This window comes from Emys orbicularis, chromosome 1, assembly GCF_028017835.1.
Source record: "Emys orbicularis isolate rEmyOrb1 chromosome 1, rEmyOrb1.hap1, whole genome shotgun sequence".
Taxonomy (NCBI): Eukaryota; Metazoa; Chordata; order Testudines; family Emydidae; genus Emys; species Emys orbicularis.
In genome coordinates, this window is record NC_088683.1 from 103,968,028 (window position 1) to 103,988,006 (window position 19,979).

The 19,979-nt window shown below is 42.6% G+C and overlaps 1 protein-coding gene across 2 annotated transcripts in view; it reads left to right on the forward strand.

Annotated features, from left to right (window-relative positions):
* Positions 1–19,979, forward strand: part of APPL2 (adaptor protein, phosphotyrosine interacting with PH domain and leucine zipper 2) — a 52,259-nt gene that overhangs the window by 18,020 nt on the left and 14,260 nt on the right. For both annotated transcript variants that reach the window (XM_065401943.1, XM_065401951.1), the window contains exons 5-9: positions 5,595–5,682; positions 8,612–8,653; positions 8,763–8,821; positions 10,463–10,609; positions 13,543–13,625. In XM_065401943.1, the coding sequence (XP_065258015.1) occupies positions 5,595–5,682; positions 8,612–8,653; positions 8,763–8,821; positions 10,463–10,609; positions 13,543–13,625 (419 nt within the window). The remainder of the gene's footprint in view (positions 1–5,594; positions 5,683–8,611; positions 8,654–8,762; positions 8,822–10,462; positions 10,610–13,542; positions 13,626–19,979) is intronic.

Genomic DNA, 19,979 nt, shown 5'->3' on the forward strand with positions numbered 1-19,979 from the left:
TTGGCTGACTCCAGCATGGTCAGGAATTAGCAATGAACCCTTGAGGAGTTCACTTTTTATACCCTTTAACAAACAAGTGATGTCATTGCCAATTACTGACTGCAGCTAAAAACCAAATTGAGACAGTTCACCCTTATTTCCAGTCTTAATCCAGATAAGATTTACCACCTCCTTTCTTCCCTAGGCCTTTTCTTCTTATCTTGTCCCCTCCTTCCTGCTGACCAACAGCTTTTTTGTTGCACCTGGGTTCACATAGGACGTAACACTGGTAGGTGGGGTGGGAAGGTCCATGTTGGCTCCTTTTAAGAGAAATTCTTTTTCTCTTATTGCCTGTAGTCATCCCTATCAGTCAGAGGCCTTCCTTTTAGAAACTTCCCCTTATTTCATTAGTTATTCTTTGAACCAGACATCCTGCCTACTTCATTCCATTTTGCCTTATAACTCATTATTTTTAAGACCTTCCTTCTACATGCTATTGAGGTCCGTTTTTACGACACCTATGTATTTCCTTAATCAATAAGCTAACTTTCCTTCTTTAATTTAATACTTCTCCTACACCAGGTAAGGATTGGGCAGAGTTGCAACCCCAGTGCCCAGGGGAGTGTAGAACTGCTACTGGGATGCTCCCAAGTGGAAGCATACCGCTCCAGTGGGAGAACAATGCCCCAGCTCTGCACCCCACTCCCATATGTGTGAGGGGGAGTAGATTGCATTCCTTAAGAGGTGTGCCAATTTGTATTACTAGGGGAGTGCTGGGAATATTGGCTCAGAATCCACAAAGGTATTTAGACTCATAACTTCTATTGAAAGTCCTGGTCTTTGTGAATCTGGGCCATTCAACCTCTTTGAGCATCCCCCCCCCCTTGCAACGCATCATCCTCAATGCAAGGGCTGTGCCAAACAGGCAGGGGAATTAGGGGAGATTCTGAAATGGGTCAAGTATCAACCGGATTGGGCTAGTTTATGATCTCCTCCTTCTGATAGAAAAGGCCTTTACACTATTAAGCATTAAACTCTGCAATCGGTGCCCAGATTTTCCGGGGAAAGGAGCATCACAAGCAACAGTTAATGAAGTTTCAAATAGTCACCACAAGATGACATAGAATTTTATGCTGTAGGATTCAGCAGGAGTTTGATGGCAAGAGGGTTGGTTTAAATCAGGCTACAGAGTTGAGTACACAATGCTTTTGTTCTCTCCAGGCAGTGCATGTCACTGCTAAGGAATGGGAGTTTTTCTAAATATGGCGTCACTGGGCATGAAATAATGTTTCCCGGGTGGTCTGAGTATCTAGGTGCTTGTATGACCTTAGTGTCGGAGAGGGTTTTTTGGTCTTACCTCATCCCTTCTAGGTTCCACGGGGTCTGTGCTTGTATAATCAGAAATACACTGCTACCTGTTTGTTTACTTTTAACTTTTGTTTGCCATTTAAGTAAAAAGGCAAAGGGTTGTATTGGGGCCTAATTTAGACAGAATAACAAAACTTGGTTAAATAAGCTCAAATATTAGCATGGTGTAACTCCATTGACTTAATCAAAGTTACCCCAAAGATTAATTTAGCCCTTACTTGCTTCCTGCCATGCCATTTCTTTCTGGTGATCTTTAAAAGGACTGATGGTTAATGTTACATAACAGGCTCTCTCAGAACACACACAAAGCATTGCCCCCTCTTACTGGAGTATAAACAGGTCAAAAATCAATGTTTTCTCCCTTCCAAGGTACAAACAAAGCCCTCCTCTTTGCTAGCTGTGAGCACAGAATCCATTTTGTTGAATCTAGGCTTTTCCTCTTAAGTTGCCCACTCCTTCCTTTCCTCAGCCTCCTGTCAGCTGTGCCCCTGGAGTTTACTGAATCCCAGTTACGGCTGCTCTACAGCCACTTAACCCCTCCAAGCTGGTTTCCTGCCTCTGCAGACTTGACAGGAAGAACAAGTTTGCAGAACTTGGCCTTACCGGGCAACCACGTTTAGGGATCCAGACAAGTAGCATCCTGGGTCTCAGTGATCCCTGACAGTATATAGAACATCACATCTTTGGTCCCATCTATGGAACCTTTTGCCAAGCCCCAGCATGATCATGGGCATCCTAGCTGAGCCCAGTCTGACCCTCTCTCCCTGCTGCTATTGACATGGAAAAAGGGACCTCCCCATTCATATATAACAACATGCCACAAAACATGTCTTTATGTGCTGGATCACATTCTGGTCTGGATTTTAAAGAGACACCTACAGAAATTGGGGGTGGGGGGGAGACGGAGGGAGAGACTTGCCATGAGAGTAAAGCATTTATGAATAGGGTCCTTTATTTGTAATGGTTCCTATTGTGAATACATTTCAGTTTACAGGAATGAAAGGAAAGAGAAGCTCTAGCAGTGGGAAATGATCCTGACTCTGTTGTGTAGAGCATTAACAAAGAACGTGGTTAATGGAGGCTAATTACTAATGAAATCTACTCAAAGGCTCAAGTGTGAAGGAACCGAAATGCTCTTTGAATCCTTTAAAAAGATCAGGCAAGGATTAAATTAAGCTTTTAGGCTGAAATCCTCATCAACCATGCACATCTTGAGTAAACAAGCTTTGGGGATTGAAGTGCATAGTATCCTCTCACCCAACCCACTGAACTCGGGTGCAGAAGCTGTGGCCACTGCTACGGTGTGTGATTTGTGGTAGCAGCTGTAACACACTGTGACACTCCTCCTTACCTATTTGGCTTTTCCCTGGATCACTGCTCAGGGACTTGCACTGGTTATTGAATGGTTCTATTTATCTCCTCCGTAGTCCGCCCCTACACCCCGTTCCATGCATTAAAGAAGATAACGATGAATTTTTAATTTGTATTGTAGTAGCAGCCTAGCGGTTTCAGTCACACATCATGGCCCCACTGTGCTAGGCATTGTACAAACATAGAATAAAAAGACAGTCCCTGCTTCTAAGAGCTGATAGACTAAGAGTTTGTTTACAGGGGAAAGTTTTTCCAGTAAGGGTTAAACATAGCTACTGAATGAATCAAAAAAAGAACTTTTATGTGTGGGTGCAAGGCAGTTTGTGCCGAGAAAACTAAAGGTACACTGAAAAATCTTCGCCGTGTAGACAAGCCCTTAAGTATAAGATGAGACAACAGATAAGTACAACAGACAGACAAGAAACACAAGGTAACAGTGAGATGATTATGAACCATATGACCAACACACCTGCTACCCAACCATTGTTGAGTTTCATTGGGAGTCACTCCAAATGACAAAAACAACAAGGAGTCTGGTGGCACCTTAAAGACTAACAGATTTATTTGGGCATAAGCTTTCATGGGTAAAAACCTCACTTCTTCAGATGCATAGAGTGAAAGTTACAGATGCAGGCATTATATACTGACACATGGAGAGCAGGGAGTTACTTCGCAAGTGGAGAACCAGTGTTGACAGGGCCAATTCAATCAGGGTGGATGTAGTCCACTCCCAATAATAGATGAGGAGGTGGGGGAAAGACGTAATGCATAGAATCAGTGTTCATTTAAGCAGTGATTAAATTACTCTCTCCCTGATCTTGCAGTCCATACTCGGGCAAAACTCCCATTGCCTTCAATAGAGAGAGTTGCATGAATCAAGAGTGTAGGATCCATTGATCTTAATAGGAGCTCAGCACTTATTAAAATCAGGAGGTGCCTAAATGTGGCTTTTAGAAGTCTAACTTGCTGCTGCTGCTTTTTTTTTTTTAAATATTGGCCTTAATCCATTTCCCTCCCCCGCACCAAAAAAGGGGAAAAATCAATCCAAATAAATAAGAAAATATTGATAAAATGTGAAGTTTTTAAAAATTAAAACATTAAAAGTATGAAGAACAACACTTGTTTACAATTTAATTTGGAACTGAGCCTAAGTTGAGTTAATGTTCAAGGACGTTTTTCTTTTTGTTTGTGCAAGGTGGGTGTACTGTGCCAGGTGCAGCCCAAGTGAGAAACCAGTATTTAGACAGTAAATAGTGTGGCGGTAAACGTTTTGCTTCAAAGCCTCTCCTTGAGCAAGCTTAATTTATGGGGTCCTGAGGAACTGTTGGACATTTACCACTGTCATTTTTGTTGAAGCTGTTAAAACTGTTGATGACTACAGATCTGATCCAGTTCCTAGTACAGTCAGTGGCAGTCTTTCCACTGACTTCAGTGGCAACTGATTTTGCATTATATTCAGTAGTGCTATGCATTCAGTTTCCAGAGGAAAATGCTTAAAACCAAACACTATTTGAGCTATTTGGGTTGACTCAGTATTTGTTTGTTTTTGGTGGGTTTTTAATACTCCAGGTAACCAGGTATAAGGTCAAAATTATTATTAATAATAATAATAATAAATTAATGACACCTGGTCTTTCTGAGGTATTCCCTCCATCTGGGATCAGAAATGTCATACGACCACCAAGCCTGGCATTATTTGGCCCAATAGCTAGTTCCCTGAGAAATTTTTAAATCCCAAGAGAAATGTAAACACACATGCTTTAAATACACCTGGAGAGACAAGGTGGGTGAGGTAATACCTTTTATTGGACCAACTTCTGTTGTGTGGACATGGTAATTGTGAGTGGTGTCGTCATTCTGGTGAAAGAATTATTTGAGGTGGAGACGGGTGGAAGAATTCTTCTAGTTCTCCACAAGTTAGTATGGTATCAGGTTCTGAGATAGGGCAGAAGTTCAGTCCCTTAGAGCACAGATAATGCAGCTCCAGTGAGGGTTAGTCTTGATAAACTGATGCTGTTTGGGTGTTGTGCAGTGTCTACTTGGTGGATACTGGTGCCATGGTTTATCCCAGAGGTGGTGTTCTGTGGTTGTGGAGTACTTGTAGTTGGTTCCACTTTTTGGTGTTGTGTTGGGTGGCTGTCATCAGTTTGTTTTGTTTGTTTGTTTTTATAGTTGTTTTGGATTTCTTGCATGATTTCCAAGTAACTTTACAGACGCTCCCCGACTTACGCAAACATTACGTTCCGGAACGCCTCGCGTAACTCGAATTTTGCGTAAGTCGGAAACGTATCCCCAACCATTATGCGCCTCCTCCCTCCCCCCCCCAAAAAAACCCTCCACAACCCTCCTATTTCTAGCTTACGGAACTTTTCCCGTAAGTGCGGATTTGCGTAAGTCGGGTTTGCGTAACCCGGGGGGTGTCTGTACTGTTTTTTTTTTTTAAACTCCAGCGTGTGGGAGCCTGTGATGATTTCTCATTTGAGGTGGTCCCTTCTGGGGCATGTGAAGTGCAGTAAATGGTGCCTCAGTTTCTCTGAAGTCTGTCTGCAGAGCTGTTCAGCATATTTGCAGTTGTATGTAGTGGTCACGCGGTTATAGAACGTGAGACCTCTGGGGATGCTTTTTCTTCATGTTGTGGAGTTTCCATTTCAGATGGCTAAATTTGATACCTTCCATTGTTGTATGCAATGTAGTTGTAGTAATAATAATAATAAATATTTATTTACCTCACCCACCTTGTCTCTCTCAGATCCTTGGACTGACACGGCTACAACTACACTGCAGACAGAGGCCTATATGGCTCACGGGCTGATGACAGTGTGTCTGTAGTACTCTGTGCACAATGCAGTATTTTAGATCATTTCTCTCTCTTTCAGCTTAACATTCTCCATTCTGAGCTGGCAAAACAGCTTGCGGACACAATGGTTCTCCCAATCATACAATTTCGAGAAAAAGATCTTACAGGTAAGTTTTGGTTAGATTCCAAATTGCTATCAACTCATAACTTTTGGTGCCTGACACATTTTGTTGTAAGCTGTTGACTGTTTATCAATTTGTCATTAAGAAACTTGGTTTTGTATTAATTGCCAGAAAAATCTGATATTTTCTTACTTGCTGCTAGACTGAGCATTTTTGATCAGACATAAATTTGTAGAAGTCCAGCACACGTGCTACCTGTTTTAAAATACAAGGCCACATTCGCCACCGTGTGATCTATTTTTATACCAATGTGACTTAATTGAATTCAGTGGTGTCATACTTGCATAAAGCTGGAGGAATGCAGTGGTGCTCCAGGCTTGTGAACATCTGAAAGGAGAGGTAATATTAACCCTACTGTGAGAAAACTGGGTTTGAAAAACAGGGGCAGGATTTTTCTGACTACAAAGCATACCTGTTTTTCCCCTGTTTAGGCAAATCAACCTTTTTAACTCTGTGCCACCCATGGAAAGATCCAGATGGCACGATGGCACAAAATTGGAAATTCCTTGCTCACAAAACAAAATAGCAGTGCAAATATTTGGAATAATTTTGAAAGCAGGTTGCTGTGCAAGTTCAGAGAGAGTCTAATCAGCACATGCAAGAGAAGCATAAGATTTTATTGACTGTATCTCAACTTTAAATAATAATAAATAGTTCCCATGCTCAGCTCACCTCAGAAGGCATTTAGGTGCCTACATTTGTTTGAACTGGTTTTATTGGAAGAGAAAACAACTGCAGTATAATTGTGAAAGAAAACATGCTTTGGAGAAATTATGATTTTCAGCTTGTTTCATTTCCATACATCACTATAGAGCAGTTAAGACTATGATGACATGAATGGGCCTTTCACAAATGCATGTTGTTTATTATAGTTCTGTGGTAGGTGTCAAAACAAGAGGCACATAATGTCCAAATACCAAGATCTTTGTCCTGCAGATGCTTTCATATCTGCTTAACTTTGCTCACTTGATTTCAGTGAGACCACTCACATGCTTACAGTTAAACATGTAAGTAAGTGTTTGCAGGGCTGGAGCTTAAGGGGTTACATTTTTCTATTCTACTCTTCTATGTATTCATCATAGTATCTGAGTGCCTTTCAGTAGTGCATTAGGCAACATGACTAATATCTGTCACATGTTTGTTCTCATCCTTTTCCCAGGGGGAAAAGTGTGTATGCACAGCAGTGTGTCTTGTTTTTAATTAACACATACAAACATATAGCATTGTGTGTGAGTCAGAGAAGGGAAGGTAAAAGAAAGGCACCTTGCACTTGGAGCAGAAGATGGTGAGGTTTGTGATGGTCTTTAGTTCCTGGGGGAGTTCATTCCATAGTCTTGGGTCAGCCCCTCAGAAAGCTCCTGTCTCTCTTCAGCTCTTTCCGTGTGTGTGTGTGTGTGTGTGTGTGTGTGTGTGTGTGTGAAATTTGCACCCAAAATTTCAAATGACCCCTGCCCTTGTTCATAGGAGGGGAGAGGGCAAGGAGATATATCTCATCCCCACTATCTAAAGCCCCAGAGGTGTCAAGAACCCAAACTTTCTCCCAATTCTGTAGATGCCAAAGTCCCATCTATTACCTGTCAGGCTGCCAAAATCTCTTGTTTCCCGAGAGCAGCTATGCATTTTCAGTACAGAAATCTGTAGCCCACTGAAAATTTGGTGTAGGATAAAATTTACTACTAATTATAATAGTACAAGCAATTCTCTACTTACAGCCTTATTTTTCATATTGGATGCAATAAAAACCTTCATGTACTAGTTTATTTGAAGCTGCCTCAGAATTCCCACTTCTTGCACTAGAGGAATGCAGACACTGTGAGGGCCTTGAGCTAAAGCACAGTTTTGGTCTATGTGAGCACATGGTACCTTGGTGAAGAACACAAATCCTGCAATTTCTCTCTAAGCTTTTCACAATTTCCTACTGGGTATTCTTACTGAAGAGATTAATGCAAGTTACGGTGCACAGGGAGGGGGTAGTGAGAGCAGCACCTTTGAAAATCAGCTTATTTACTTAGCTACCTTTCCTCACCCCAATCAGAACATTTTGCCCAATATCCTTAATATTGGCCCCAGCGCATCCACATTGATGTCACTGTGGCTCTGCAAAGGCACAAAGGTCTGCCCAAGTAGGTCTGATCCAGTTACAGGATCAGGGCCCTAGTTCATATGCTGTGGCAGTCACTGGTGGGCACACAGCTTTCTATGTGTCATTTAAGCACTGGCAATATGTTGTTCAAAACAGCAGATTTTTTAGGCAAAGGACAGCTTCTCTTTGGTAATGGACAAAGTAGCCTGCAGGTTCCTTGTATAAATTACACCTGTACATACGGGATCTTTTTCCATTGTCAGAGCTTGTACAGTAAAGCAGGTTTATCTAAATCTTACCTACCTGCGTGTACAGGTGCTTCCTTCCATGCTTCCTTTCCTGAGGTCCCAGCAGGGAACTGGCAGTGGAGCATCATGTGACCAAGTGGTACATTGGAGGAAGAGAAGTATTTCTTGCAGTAAGGAGGGAAGTGGATCGGTAAAGTGAATAGTAATGTAAAGCACAGCAGAGCATGAGGGTGGAAATTATTTATATTGCAGATGACCCCCCAAAGGCCCTGTTACGATTGGGAACTCATTTGTGCTTGCCTTGAGGTGTTTATAATTTAAGACAAGCCCCAAATGGATTAAACAAACGGGGGGCATAGGAGATGCCAGCGGCTCATTGCAAATATTTTGTAAGTGCTGCTCTTCATTTATTATTTTCAAGAAATGAACATAAATTACACATTTCTGTTTGTAGGAGTAAAATGACGTAGGCAACTGTCCTTCAAGTACCTATAAAGGGATTTAGTTTTGTTGTGATTCTGCTTGAATAAGCAATGTATATAGCTCTCTCTTCGTTCTGAAGTGTTGACTTTTTTTATTTCAGAAGTAAGCACTTTAAAGGATCTTTTCGGCCTTGCTAGCAATGGTATGTTTCATATTTTTGTTTGTTTCTAATGGCATGCACTAATTATGTCACAGGAGACATGTTGTGTGTATACCCATGCCATGATGCTGAAAATGCTTCTTGTTTTTAGAACATGATCTCTCCATGGCAAAGTATAGCCGATTACCAAAAAGAAGAGAAAATGAAAAGGTAAAAAAAAGTCTTTTATAGTTTGGTTCTTATTCATTTTTAACTACAGCATTGGCAAATGTACAAACTTCTGGGTTTTGTGGATTGAATCCACAGTAGCTCAAGACTCCCAGTGATTGCCTTTTGAGTCAGCAACAAAGCTTTTAGGCCTCAGTTGAGAAAGGTACTGAAGCATGTGCCTAACATGAAGGAACTATTTACATGTTTCAAGTAAGGCATGTTGTGCTGCTTCTCGGGGCACCCAGCACTGTGAGTCAGCCTCTGTGTCACACATGTGTGCTTAAGTGTTTTGTTGAATTTGAGGCCATAAAGCAGCAAGGGGAACTGTAAGGATGACTTACTTCTTCATGACAGAAGAAATCCAAAATGACCACAAAGATTTTTATAGGCCTCCTGCTGTAAAACCCATCTGTCTACCAACCTTCTAAAGGGAGGATGCTGTACTGGAGCAGTGGTCTCCAAAGTGGGGTGCACAAGAGGATCCTTGGGGGTGCGCAGCAGGAGGAGCTTTTTTTTTTTTTTTTTTTTTTTTTTTTGCTTCGTCAGGTGGGAGTCCGAGCGGCTTTTTTTTTTTTTTTTTTTTGCTTCGGCAAAAATTGTAGAGCCGGCGCGGCGGGGGTGTGTGCTCAAAATAATTTTACTGATAGGGGTGCGCGATCAAAAAAGTTTGGAGACCACTGTACTAGAGGATTATTGATGCAGGGTGTTTGTACCTGAAGTGATGTAATAATGCCATATATCTGCTGTGCTTGAAGGACTACAGTCTCCTCTTCAGTGTGCCTGGCAGGTCTTTGGATATTGATTCTCATTCCATCTACAGCAAATGAATGTGATGTCAGTGGGACTGATCCTGCATTTTTTGCACACCCAAGCCTCCCACTCAGTACAAAGTGTGCAAAGAACGTAAGATTGGGCCAATAGGGGGGCTTTACACTTTTAGAAAGATCAGAAGACGATTTAAGGGATCTGCATTGCAGATCAGAATGCAGTGTTTAGCTCCTGTATCGGACGTATGTGCTTGGAGATGCAGCAGATCGTGACTTGTGCCCAGAATTACTAGTTCTATGAATTACAAACACATAGGACCAGGTTCTGATCTCCGCTACAATGAAATTACTCCAGACTTACGCTGATGTAACCAAAGTCATAACCTGATGCTTACAATTTAAAATATGTAGTAGTTGTGCTATTTATAGCCCAGAGAGCTGCTCATATGCTTGAAGAGAGATGAGGTGAAACTTCTGTTGGTGAGAGAGAGACGCTTTCGAGCCACACAGAGCTCTTCTTCAGGTCCTCGGAAGTTTCTCTCTCTCACTAACAGAAGTCAGTCCAATAAAATATATTACCACAACCCCCTTGTCTCCCTAAAACCCTGGGACCGACACAGCTATAACTACACTGCATACATCAATTAAAGTTAGAGAGGCAGTTAAATATGTTGCCAGGTAGAGCCTATATTAATTGTTTTGTTTTACTTCTAATGCTTGTTTTTATCTTGTCATGGAGATATTGTTTCCCATAATGAAAAATAAATATTTAATGATGACATTAAAATAATCAGTAAATGATCTGGATATATCCATAATATGATTGTGCATTGCATGACTGTCAGTTTTAAATTCTGCACTAATTTTTATTCAGCTAAAGACAGAAGTAGTAAAGGAGGTGGCAAATGCAAGGAGGAAGCAGCATCTTTCATCATTACAGTATTACTGTGCCCTGAATGCTCTGCAGTACAGGAAGAGAATTGCAATGATGGAACCTATGCTAGGATACACCCAAGGACAGGTATGTACAGTAAAGCCAGGATAGTGGAAATGTCACTTAAAGGAACATGTCTCTGGGATATGAAAGACATTTTGGCATAGAAGGAGTTGTGGCCGCTGACATATGAAAATAGAGAAAACCTTATTCAAAATGTTTTCTGTTAAAATGTTGTGCTGCCATTTTTATTCTTTCTATGTGAACCTGTATGTTTCCTCTCTCTATTCAAACAATGTGCATATTGAACCAAATTTTGCAAGGCCGTACTCAAGTTGTACTTTATTTATGGTCAGATAGTTGGACATTTAGCTATTCATAAAGATACTACTTTAAAAAACACACACAAAAGCAAAATCAGCACATTGTAGGCTGAATGGTATGGACACTAAACTGTCATCACAACAAAATTTGTCATTGTTCACTTTGTGCTTTTATAAGCTCACCTGTGTGACAGTTTACTTCCCAGCATGAGATATTCAGCATGCTGATGAGGAGTCTTATGTGAACAGGAACTGGAGCATGTGTTGGAGAATAGGAGAGAGAGTGTAGTCAAGTGGATTGTGCACTTGGAAATCCTATATACTAATCCTTGCTCAGCCAGTGATTTGCTGTGTGGCTTTGGCCAAGTCTCTTCCTTGGTTTCCAAGTCCATAATATGTGGCAGTAATACTAAAAACCTACTGCCCAGGAGTGTTGGGAGGATTAATTGATTAATATTTGTACAGCACTTTGAGCACTCTATTTTAAGTTCCATTTACACTGCCAGAATGATGTAAAGGGTCCTTAATGTAAATGAGAACCAGGACCTGAAACTACTGAGTGTAAATAATAAGTCTATGCCAGAGGTTCCCAAACTGTGGGGCACACCCCCTTAGGGCAGGGAGAAACGTTGGGCGGGGGGAGGCACGGCTGGGGCGAGGCATGGCTGGGGCCTGGGCCAGCCCCCACAGGGGGCGGGGAGGAAGTGCCACCCATCTCCACTCCTGGCCCCGGCCGCCAGCCCTGCGCCTGGGGCCCCGGCTGCTGGCCTTGGCCCGTGGCTGAGGCTCCATCCCTGCCCCCAGCTATGGCTCCAGCCTCGGCCCCCTTACCCATGTCCGCATCCCTCCCTCCCTCCTGGAGCCACATGCCTGCTCCTGGCCATGGCTCTGGAGGGGGTGGGGGTGCGGACAGGAGTAAGGGGAGGTCGCGAGGTAAAAAGTTCGGGGACCACTGGTCTATGCAGTATTATCTAGTGAGGGGGAAACCACAAAAAACTCAAAAGTCAAGTAGTTCAGGGCCTTCTCTGCAAATTATCCGCACTGCTTTAGTCTGCAAAACTGCTGGAAATCTCATGAGAACAGGCCTTTGCATGAGATTTCTGATGCTTCATACTTCCACTTGGGACAAAAATAGAGTGGGTCTGTTTCTTAACTCTCCTGTACTTTGCATAATCATCTCCACCTGTGCAAAAGGTGTGTAACATAAGAATTCTCTGTCCACTTACACCAGTAGAGGGAGTTTACTCCCTCTTGGCACAGGTGTCAGTCGCAGCAGGGGAAGACTGCACTGATTTCCCCCAGCTAAAATCAAATGATGCTCCCTCTTCCTGTCTAGAGTGAGTAGTGTTTTCTCACAGTTCCCCCTCCCGGGCTGGTGCAGCAAGCGCTTCCCTTCCTGTTTCAATCTACTTTAATCACTGAGGCCTCTCTGCAGAGTAACACAAGGCATTCCCATTTATCTGCTTGTATGGAAACAAAGTGCCAAGCTGGAATCGTGGACTTTGGATGCCCTATACGGTAATGCCTTGTTACTGTGAGAATGCAAAGTGTCAGGCCAGCCCGAAGCCAACTCATATTCATACATAAGAAGCTGTAAAGTGCCTATCTGTCTTTGTACTGTAAGTTGTCCATATTAATCGATCAGCTAAAATGTGCGCGCCTTGTGTTTCATGATTCCAAAGAGAGGATGAGGATGAGGCTTAGCATATTGGAAATAATTTGGTGGGAGGAGCAACTGTTAGTGTCTATATGCTGTAGCTGCTTCTTCCTGTGCATGGAGATGGGAGTAAGATAAGATACGGGATCTAATGTGAACCAATAGTTAATGCATGAACAGTGTTTGATTCTTTAATAATGAATTAACACTTGGTTTTATAGGTTTCCATCTAACTCAAGAGCCACTAACTAAAATAGCCTTACTGAACTCTTCTTGGGAAGGGTAGTCGGTCAGAATGAGTAGGGTTTGTTTTCCTCGCCCCCTATCCACTTCTTCCATAGCAGTCATCTGGTTATGCTGATTAAGAGCACAGTTGCTAGGGAGGATCATCTCAGGCCAGGTCAACACTAGGAGTACTTTGGTGGTGTAGCTATATGGGTATCCTATACCAGCAAAGCACTCCTAGTATGGACACAGCTTATACCAGCAAAACTGCCAGCCCCACCCCCTCCCCCCGCTATACCGGTAAAAGCACAGGTTTATTGGTATAACTGCAGGTACAGTAGGGGCTTTTGCTGCCACAGCTATGTTGGTCATGGATACACGTCTTTACACCCCTGACTGACATAGCTGTGCCAGCAGATGTCTCTAATGTAGACCTGGCCTAATAAGCATAATTAAGGGGAAAATCCTGGCCCCAGCTTATGCAGCAGTATGGGGCACAGTAGTGCGTACTGCCACATAACTAGGTTCTGCACAATGCTGACAAATCTGGAGGATGGAAGAGGGGTGACATGGTTCTTTAGGCCAGTTAATAGTGTTAATATTAGTAATTTGACTGTCAGTGGTCACTACCCTTCATGTTTGGGGGGAAGAGGTGGGACAGGAGAGGTTGGTGTTTCAATAATGTCTTAGATTTGAATGGCAGTCTGTGACATGAGTCACCACAGGATCATGTTTGGCACCTTCCCCACCATCCATTTTTTGATTGACAAACCTTTCTTAGATAATTTCCAGCATACCCTTATTATATTTTTCAGATTAACTTTTTTAAGAAGGGAGCAGAGATGTTTTCCAAAAGAATGGACAGCTTTTTATCATCAGTTTCAAACATGGTTCAAAGGTAACACAACACCTAGGTTTCAGTTTGGTTTTCTGTATTTATTTGTGTTAAATTCAAGCAAGATTACTAACGTCCTTCCATGCCTGGATGGGGCTTGCCCCACACAGGGCCCAGTCCTGCAGTCCTTACTCAGGAGAGGAGTTCCACCAGACGGCTGCAGGGTTGGGCTCAGACTAACAGAGTTTATTGATTTTTTTATTTTATTTTATTTCATTTGTACTTCACTGTGTGAAAGAACAGATGGGTAGGGAGGTGTGTGTGTGTATATATATATATATATATATATAAAAGGAATATACTATCTGCATTGCAGAGAATACGTGCATAGCAGAGCCAGAGTTTTTTTTTTTTTTCAATGGCAATTGAGGATCTTTGGAATAAAGCCCAAATACTGTACATTAAATAAGACCATACGCCCAATTTTTTAAATCTGGGTACCTTTAAAGGACATCCAAAACCCCATCTTTGGACACACAAATCAGCATTTAGGAGCATAAAGAGGGTAAATAAACACCTAATTCCCTTCATGAGCACAGAAATTCGGGAGTTGAGCACCTGTGTTTGAAAAGCTTGTCCTGTATGTGATGTCACTGAAAAACTTTTAAATGGGGAAAAGTGTAGTCTAAGCCAAAAAAAAACCCCTAACCATTTTAATAGCATTGTTTTATATAATCTGATTGTTTGATTTCTGTTTTCTAATAGTTTAGGGCTTGATGTAAAGCCTATTTAGTATTAATGAATATTAATATTATGGTAGTGCCCAAACTCAGGATTGGGGCCCCATTATGCTGGGTACTGAACAAACCTAGAAGAAAGACAATCCTTGCGCTAGCTAGCTTAGAATCTACATTGAAATTGATGGGTGTCTTTCTGTTGAGTTCAGTGTGCTTTGGATCAGGCCCTTACTGAATATTTTCCCAATTTTGTCCTTATGCATTTGGCAAACATTTGTTTTTCCTTGCATTTCTAATGGAGATGGAAATTGGTTTCCTTATAATTAATGCTCATTAGACGAGAACTTGACAGTGAAATCCAAATTTATAGACAGTCCTGAAAACATTTTAAATCTTACATTCTAACTGGGACAGATTAGATAAAGCACTAAACAGACTTTTAGGTGGGACACTAAATTGTAAAAAGCAAATAAGGGTTCCAGTTTTTTAACAAAGGCATATCCAAATCCCTGCCTGTTCTGGGCTTGGTGGCCTTCTAAATATAAATTCATGTGAGAGCAAAGGTCATAAATAACCTGGAATATGTACTGGAAAGGAGTTGCCATACCAGAATTGATCAATGGTTCATGTACTCTGGTATCTTGAATGTGATAGTGACTAATGCCAGCTGGTTCAAAGGAAGGGATAAAACCCCCTCCAGTGCACTTGCCCAACGGTTTTATACTATAGCAAGATTGGAAAATTTGTTCCTGATCCCAGCTGGCAATCAATCCTCATGCTTCAGGACATAAGTTTGATAGTCATAATTTTATCCACAGTCACGTAACTGCAGCTGCCATTCTTGTTCGTAGAAGTGTCTATTTTTCAGTTTAACTAAGCCATTCTCTTTTTAATAAAATCCCGCAACAGTGAGTTCCCTTTACAGTTTGCACAAAAGTATTTTCTTTTTCAGCTTCAATTTTGCTGCCTTCTAACTTCCAACGAGCGCCCGTCTTGTTTCTGGACTGTTTGAAAAGGCATGTAAAAGCATGTGACTGGCTTTCACTAAACTGTTCCTTATTTTATATACCTTTTTCCTACTTTGACTTACTTTTATCCTTTCCACATTAAACAGTCCTTACAAAGATCGCTCCCTATGGTTCAAATCATTCATGTAGGCTAAAGTTCATTTTTTTAAACTCCCAAGAGATAGCATGTACCTTCTATTTATGAGATGCCAGAATGTTTTGTCTATATACAGTAGATTTGTTTATACAGAGCACTTTTCACACTCTAGTTAAGACCATAGAAACATGTTATAGAGTAAGCCCGGGTTTCCCAAAGTCCAGTGGACAGTGGCGTAGCCAGGTTCTAAGAGCAGGGGGAGCGAACACATTAAAAAAAGGCGCCACCCGCTGCGAAGCAGCAAAGGAAAAAAAAGAAAAACCCAAGTCTTGCCGCCGAAGACTGAAGAACCCGCCGCGCCGAATTACCCACCGCCGAATTGCCGCCGAAGATCCGGAGCGACTGAAGCACCCGCTGCTGAATTGCTGCCAAAGACCTGGAGCTACCTGCTGCGGGAAACCCGCACTGGATTAGTCCTCAGCCAAGCGCAGCTGGCGCTGCAAGGTAGCAGGCGCCCCACAGCAGGCACAGGGAGGAGCGTCACCCGGCCGCCACAAAGTGAGGGCGGGGGGAGCAGGAGAAGCACCGGCCGCAGGAGCCGCCGCAAGATGCACGCAGCGGAGCCCGAAGTGAGTGCCGCCGAAGACCCGGACGTGCTGGGAAGCGCCGAGTGAGTGCTCAGGGGAGCAGCCGCTCTCCTGCTCCCCCCCAGCTACGCTGCTGCCAGTGGACACTCCTGTGAGGAAGCACAAAGGACTAGCTGGAGGCAGAGAGGCAGATGGGACTCTCACTTGTGCTCCAGAGTCTCAGCTTTCATTTAAAAACAAAAAGTCTCTAGCTGTTGTGATTGTGAATAGAAGCTTGAAAACACAACCCAAGCATAACCAGTGCAGTGGTGTCTGCGTGAGTTTGCAGCAAGACTGAAACAATATCTTGAAGAGGCATGAATAGCACTATTCATCTCAATGAGTTACCGAGATGCAGATGATGATACTTTTAAATAGCAACACCGTTAACTATTTCAGTGATCAAAGCCTATAAAAAAAGAAAGGAATCATCATACATCCTCCGAGTGATCCATATTTTTTGGTGCCACAAGTGGATGGGCTTAGGAGATGCCAGCCTTTCCTTCCCAACCCACCCTGCAATTAGGGAGGAGACAAGCCCCAGGAGCCCAGCAGAGGCCCACTGAAAGGAAGCCCAGCCTGAGGCCCCACATAAACTCCATATATGAGAGAGGTTTTGTTAGAGGAAAAATATCAGTGTTGCCTCAATCACTACTGTTAAAAAAAAATCACTAAGTAACACTGTTCTAAACAGAGAAAGTAATGTTCTATTTCATGTTTAAATAGAATTTAAATAATGTATTCAAGCGTCTCATATCCAATATTGACTGTCGTTCCTTACACTAAAAAGCTGACACATTTTAAAATACAATCGAACTTAGTTAAAATTCAAATCTATTGATCAGCCTTTAACCTCACATCGTGGGATTGAAGGGAACACAGTTGGTTTTATTTTTCTGGGGGTGGGGCTTTTCAAAGTTGGGAAGTCCTGGAAATGAGCCATTGCAAAGCAGAGCTATAACGCTGTGTAAGAATGAATCTGCCTTGAGTCAGTCAGATCCTGCCTAACCTGGACTAAAATGCACTTCTTCATCCAGGTTACTGTCACTGCTGTGACCCTCAAAAGAACAGCAGCAACTACAGGAGCTATAAAGTGTAGTCTCCCAAGCAGCAGATCAAGTGTAGGGTTGTGGTCTCAGTAATGGAAGAACTGGCCCCAAATGCAGTTGAAGCAGCTTGCTGTCTGGCTCAGGTAGGCAGTCACCAGCTCTAGGGGTGCCATATTTCCTATGGGCTGTAGGGTTCCTTTGAGTATTTGTTATGTCTTGGAAGCACTAAAGGCGCTCCTGCTGCCTCACACATTCAGAGGTTTCACACACAAGCTGTGAGGGAATCCCAGCCAGCAGAAGTCCAAACATTGCAATAAGCATAAATTATATGTGCAGGTCCAGAACGATTTTCTTTTTGTAAGCTAAGTGACAGAACTATTTGATACCTCCTTCTCTTGCCTCTCCTTGCCATCTATTGGGTGCAGTCAGTAACTCCTGGAGGGCTTGGAAAAGTGAGTAGAAAAATCCGATGTTTTGTGCTGTTATAGTTGCCTTAGAAGGATTCTCCAGATCCGCTGGCCAGACACCATCAGCAACATCTACCTCTTGGAGAGGACCCGCCAACTTCCAGCAGAGGAAGAAATTAGAAGGAGAAGGTGGGGCTGGATAGGACACACACTACGCAAGCAGCCAACCAACATCACTAGACAGGCATTGCGGTGGAACCCCCAAGGCAAGCGGAAAAGAGGCCGTCCAAGAAACACCTGGCGACGTGACCTTCAGGCTGATAGCATAAAAATGGGTTATACCTGGAACCAGCTAGAGCAAATGGCCCAGGATAAAGGACTCTAGAGATCTGTGGTTGGCGGCCCATACCCCGATTGGGGTGACGGGCATGAGTGAGTGAGTGATAGTTTTTCTGAAAGGAGGGGAATGTCTTCTAGCGTATTGTCCTTGCGAAGCACCTTTCCAGATACAGAAGGCTGACTATTCGGTCTAATATCTTCAGCCTATGTTTTGAAAACCGCTTTCCATTGCTGAAAAAAGGAAGAACTTTTTCTTCATTCCATCTAGCCAGAGTCTTGCTCTAGGGGGAGTGAAATGTCACAAGTCTTGGGACCCACCTCTGTAATTCCGGGTTCATAAGTCTATTAGCTGTAGAACCTGCTCTCACCCCTTTACTTGTTAGGACAATCAGAGTAGCAGCTGCATAGGTCAGGTATAGCTATACCTCCTTTTTCCATTTGATGGCCTCCGCAGCTCAGAAGTCGGCTTGGTGTTTACAGATTCCCATGTCCCCAGCAACAGCTACCAAAACATCAGAAGGCCACAAAGGATTGAAAGTCCCATTTTAGCAACCAACCCTATTATAAGGGATCCTCTTTGTTCATTTTTCTTAGAAGACAGGCTTAAATAGGTACCGTTTTGACCCTGAATGTTATTAATAGTGCTCCATAATATACCTTGGTCTTAATATTAAACTGCTTTCTTCTTTCCTATTCTGAAAACAGTGACCTTCCTTGTTCATTATTTTAGAACGACACTGTGGTTAGAACATCATCCCCAGCTGCTGCTTTGATCCTCTTTGGATTAGCCTGTACTAGGGGAATTCTCAGCGGAATAGGGCTGGCAGACCCCAGCATCAGGAACCAGAGGGTGCAGGAAGGTGGTGTAAAGTCACCTATGTTCCCCTTCTCCCCAGGTGAGCCGAATGCTGTTGCGGTGCACCTGGGGATCGCGCCCATCGTGTCTCACTTTTAGCTAACCACCATTTTTATAACCGGGGAAGAATATCATCAAACTTACCCTGTCGGTCTTTAAGGCTTTTTCAAAATGGCCGGCACCACACAGAAGGGCATACAGACCCACAGTCGCTTCCTGACTGAGCCCAGAATGGCTCTTTGGGCAGGAGGGATGTCTGGCCAAATATGAGCTTCTAATGGAGGCATTGCAGAGGTAGGACTTAAAGTCTAATAGTATGTCTGATTGGTCCATCAGGTCACGGAAATCAGTTAAAATGTTGCCTTCTGATTGGCTCAAGCATTAGGACTAAAAAGACAGTATAGAGGTAGTCTGCTAGCGTTTAATGACACAGACCTCTTAGCTCTCTTTTCACATTAGTACAGGCAGCATCAATGAATGTGAATTTACTCCGAAGCTGAAAATGCATAATAGTGAGAGACTGGATCCATGTTTGTACAGCACTGTAGTGTGTCTGTTGCTGCATCTGTGTATTTTTATTTCTCCAGGTTGAATTCTGTACTTTGAGACCCTTTTGCAGTTACCATTCACCACAATGGGAGTTACGCAGGGATGTGAAGACAGATTTGGGTTCTGCTTGTTTAATTCTAACCATGTCTGCTTTCTAAATCATGTCTAGGTGGAAGATTTTATTATTTTAAACTTGTTACAAAAGTGAAAGACTTGACTTCACTGCACTGGAAGGGACACTGTCAAGAGGAAAATAGAAATTAAAAAAAAAAACTTGTTGATGTTTCCAATAACAGTGTTACAATGGAAAGAATTTTTAAAATCTAACATACTTCTCAAGATTTGTGCTTCCAAATTCCCTTTTTCCATTTCTTTAATATTGAGCAATGAATCTAGAATGGTCAGACTTTTGTTTAGTCTGTGTCACTTTCTGGTTTTCATGCACTAACCAGTACGGCGGGGTTAGGGTTTCCAGTAATGCAGGGGAATGTTTGAACCCACTCTGCCCTCCTGTTTACAGTGATTTAAAAAAAAAGTCTATTTGTAAGAGGTTTTGTGAGCCCCTACTAAAAAAAGGGAACCTAAGTTTTAGCCCCAAATCACTTGTGTTTCCTTAAGTAGCAATTCCTTGTATTGTTCCTCCAAGACCTCTGTAGATAAGACAGTTGTGGCAGCTTCAGATTGGGTCAGATTCTGCAAACCATACTCACATGGAATAACTCTCAGGTGAGTAAATCATGGAAGTCGTCA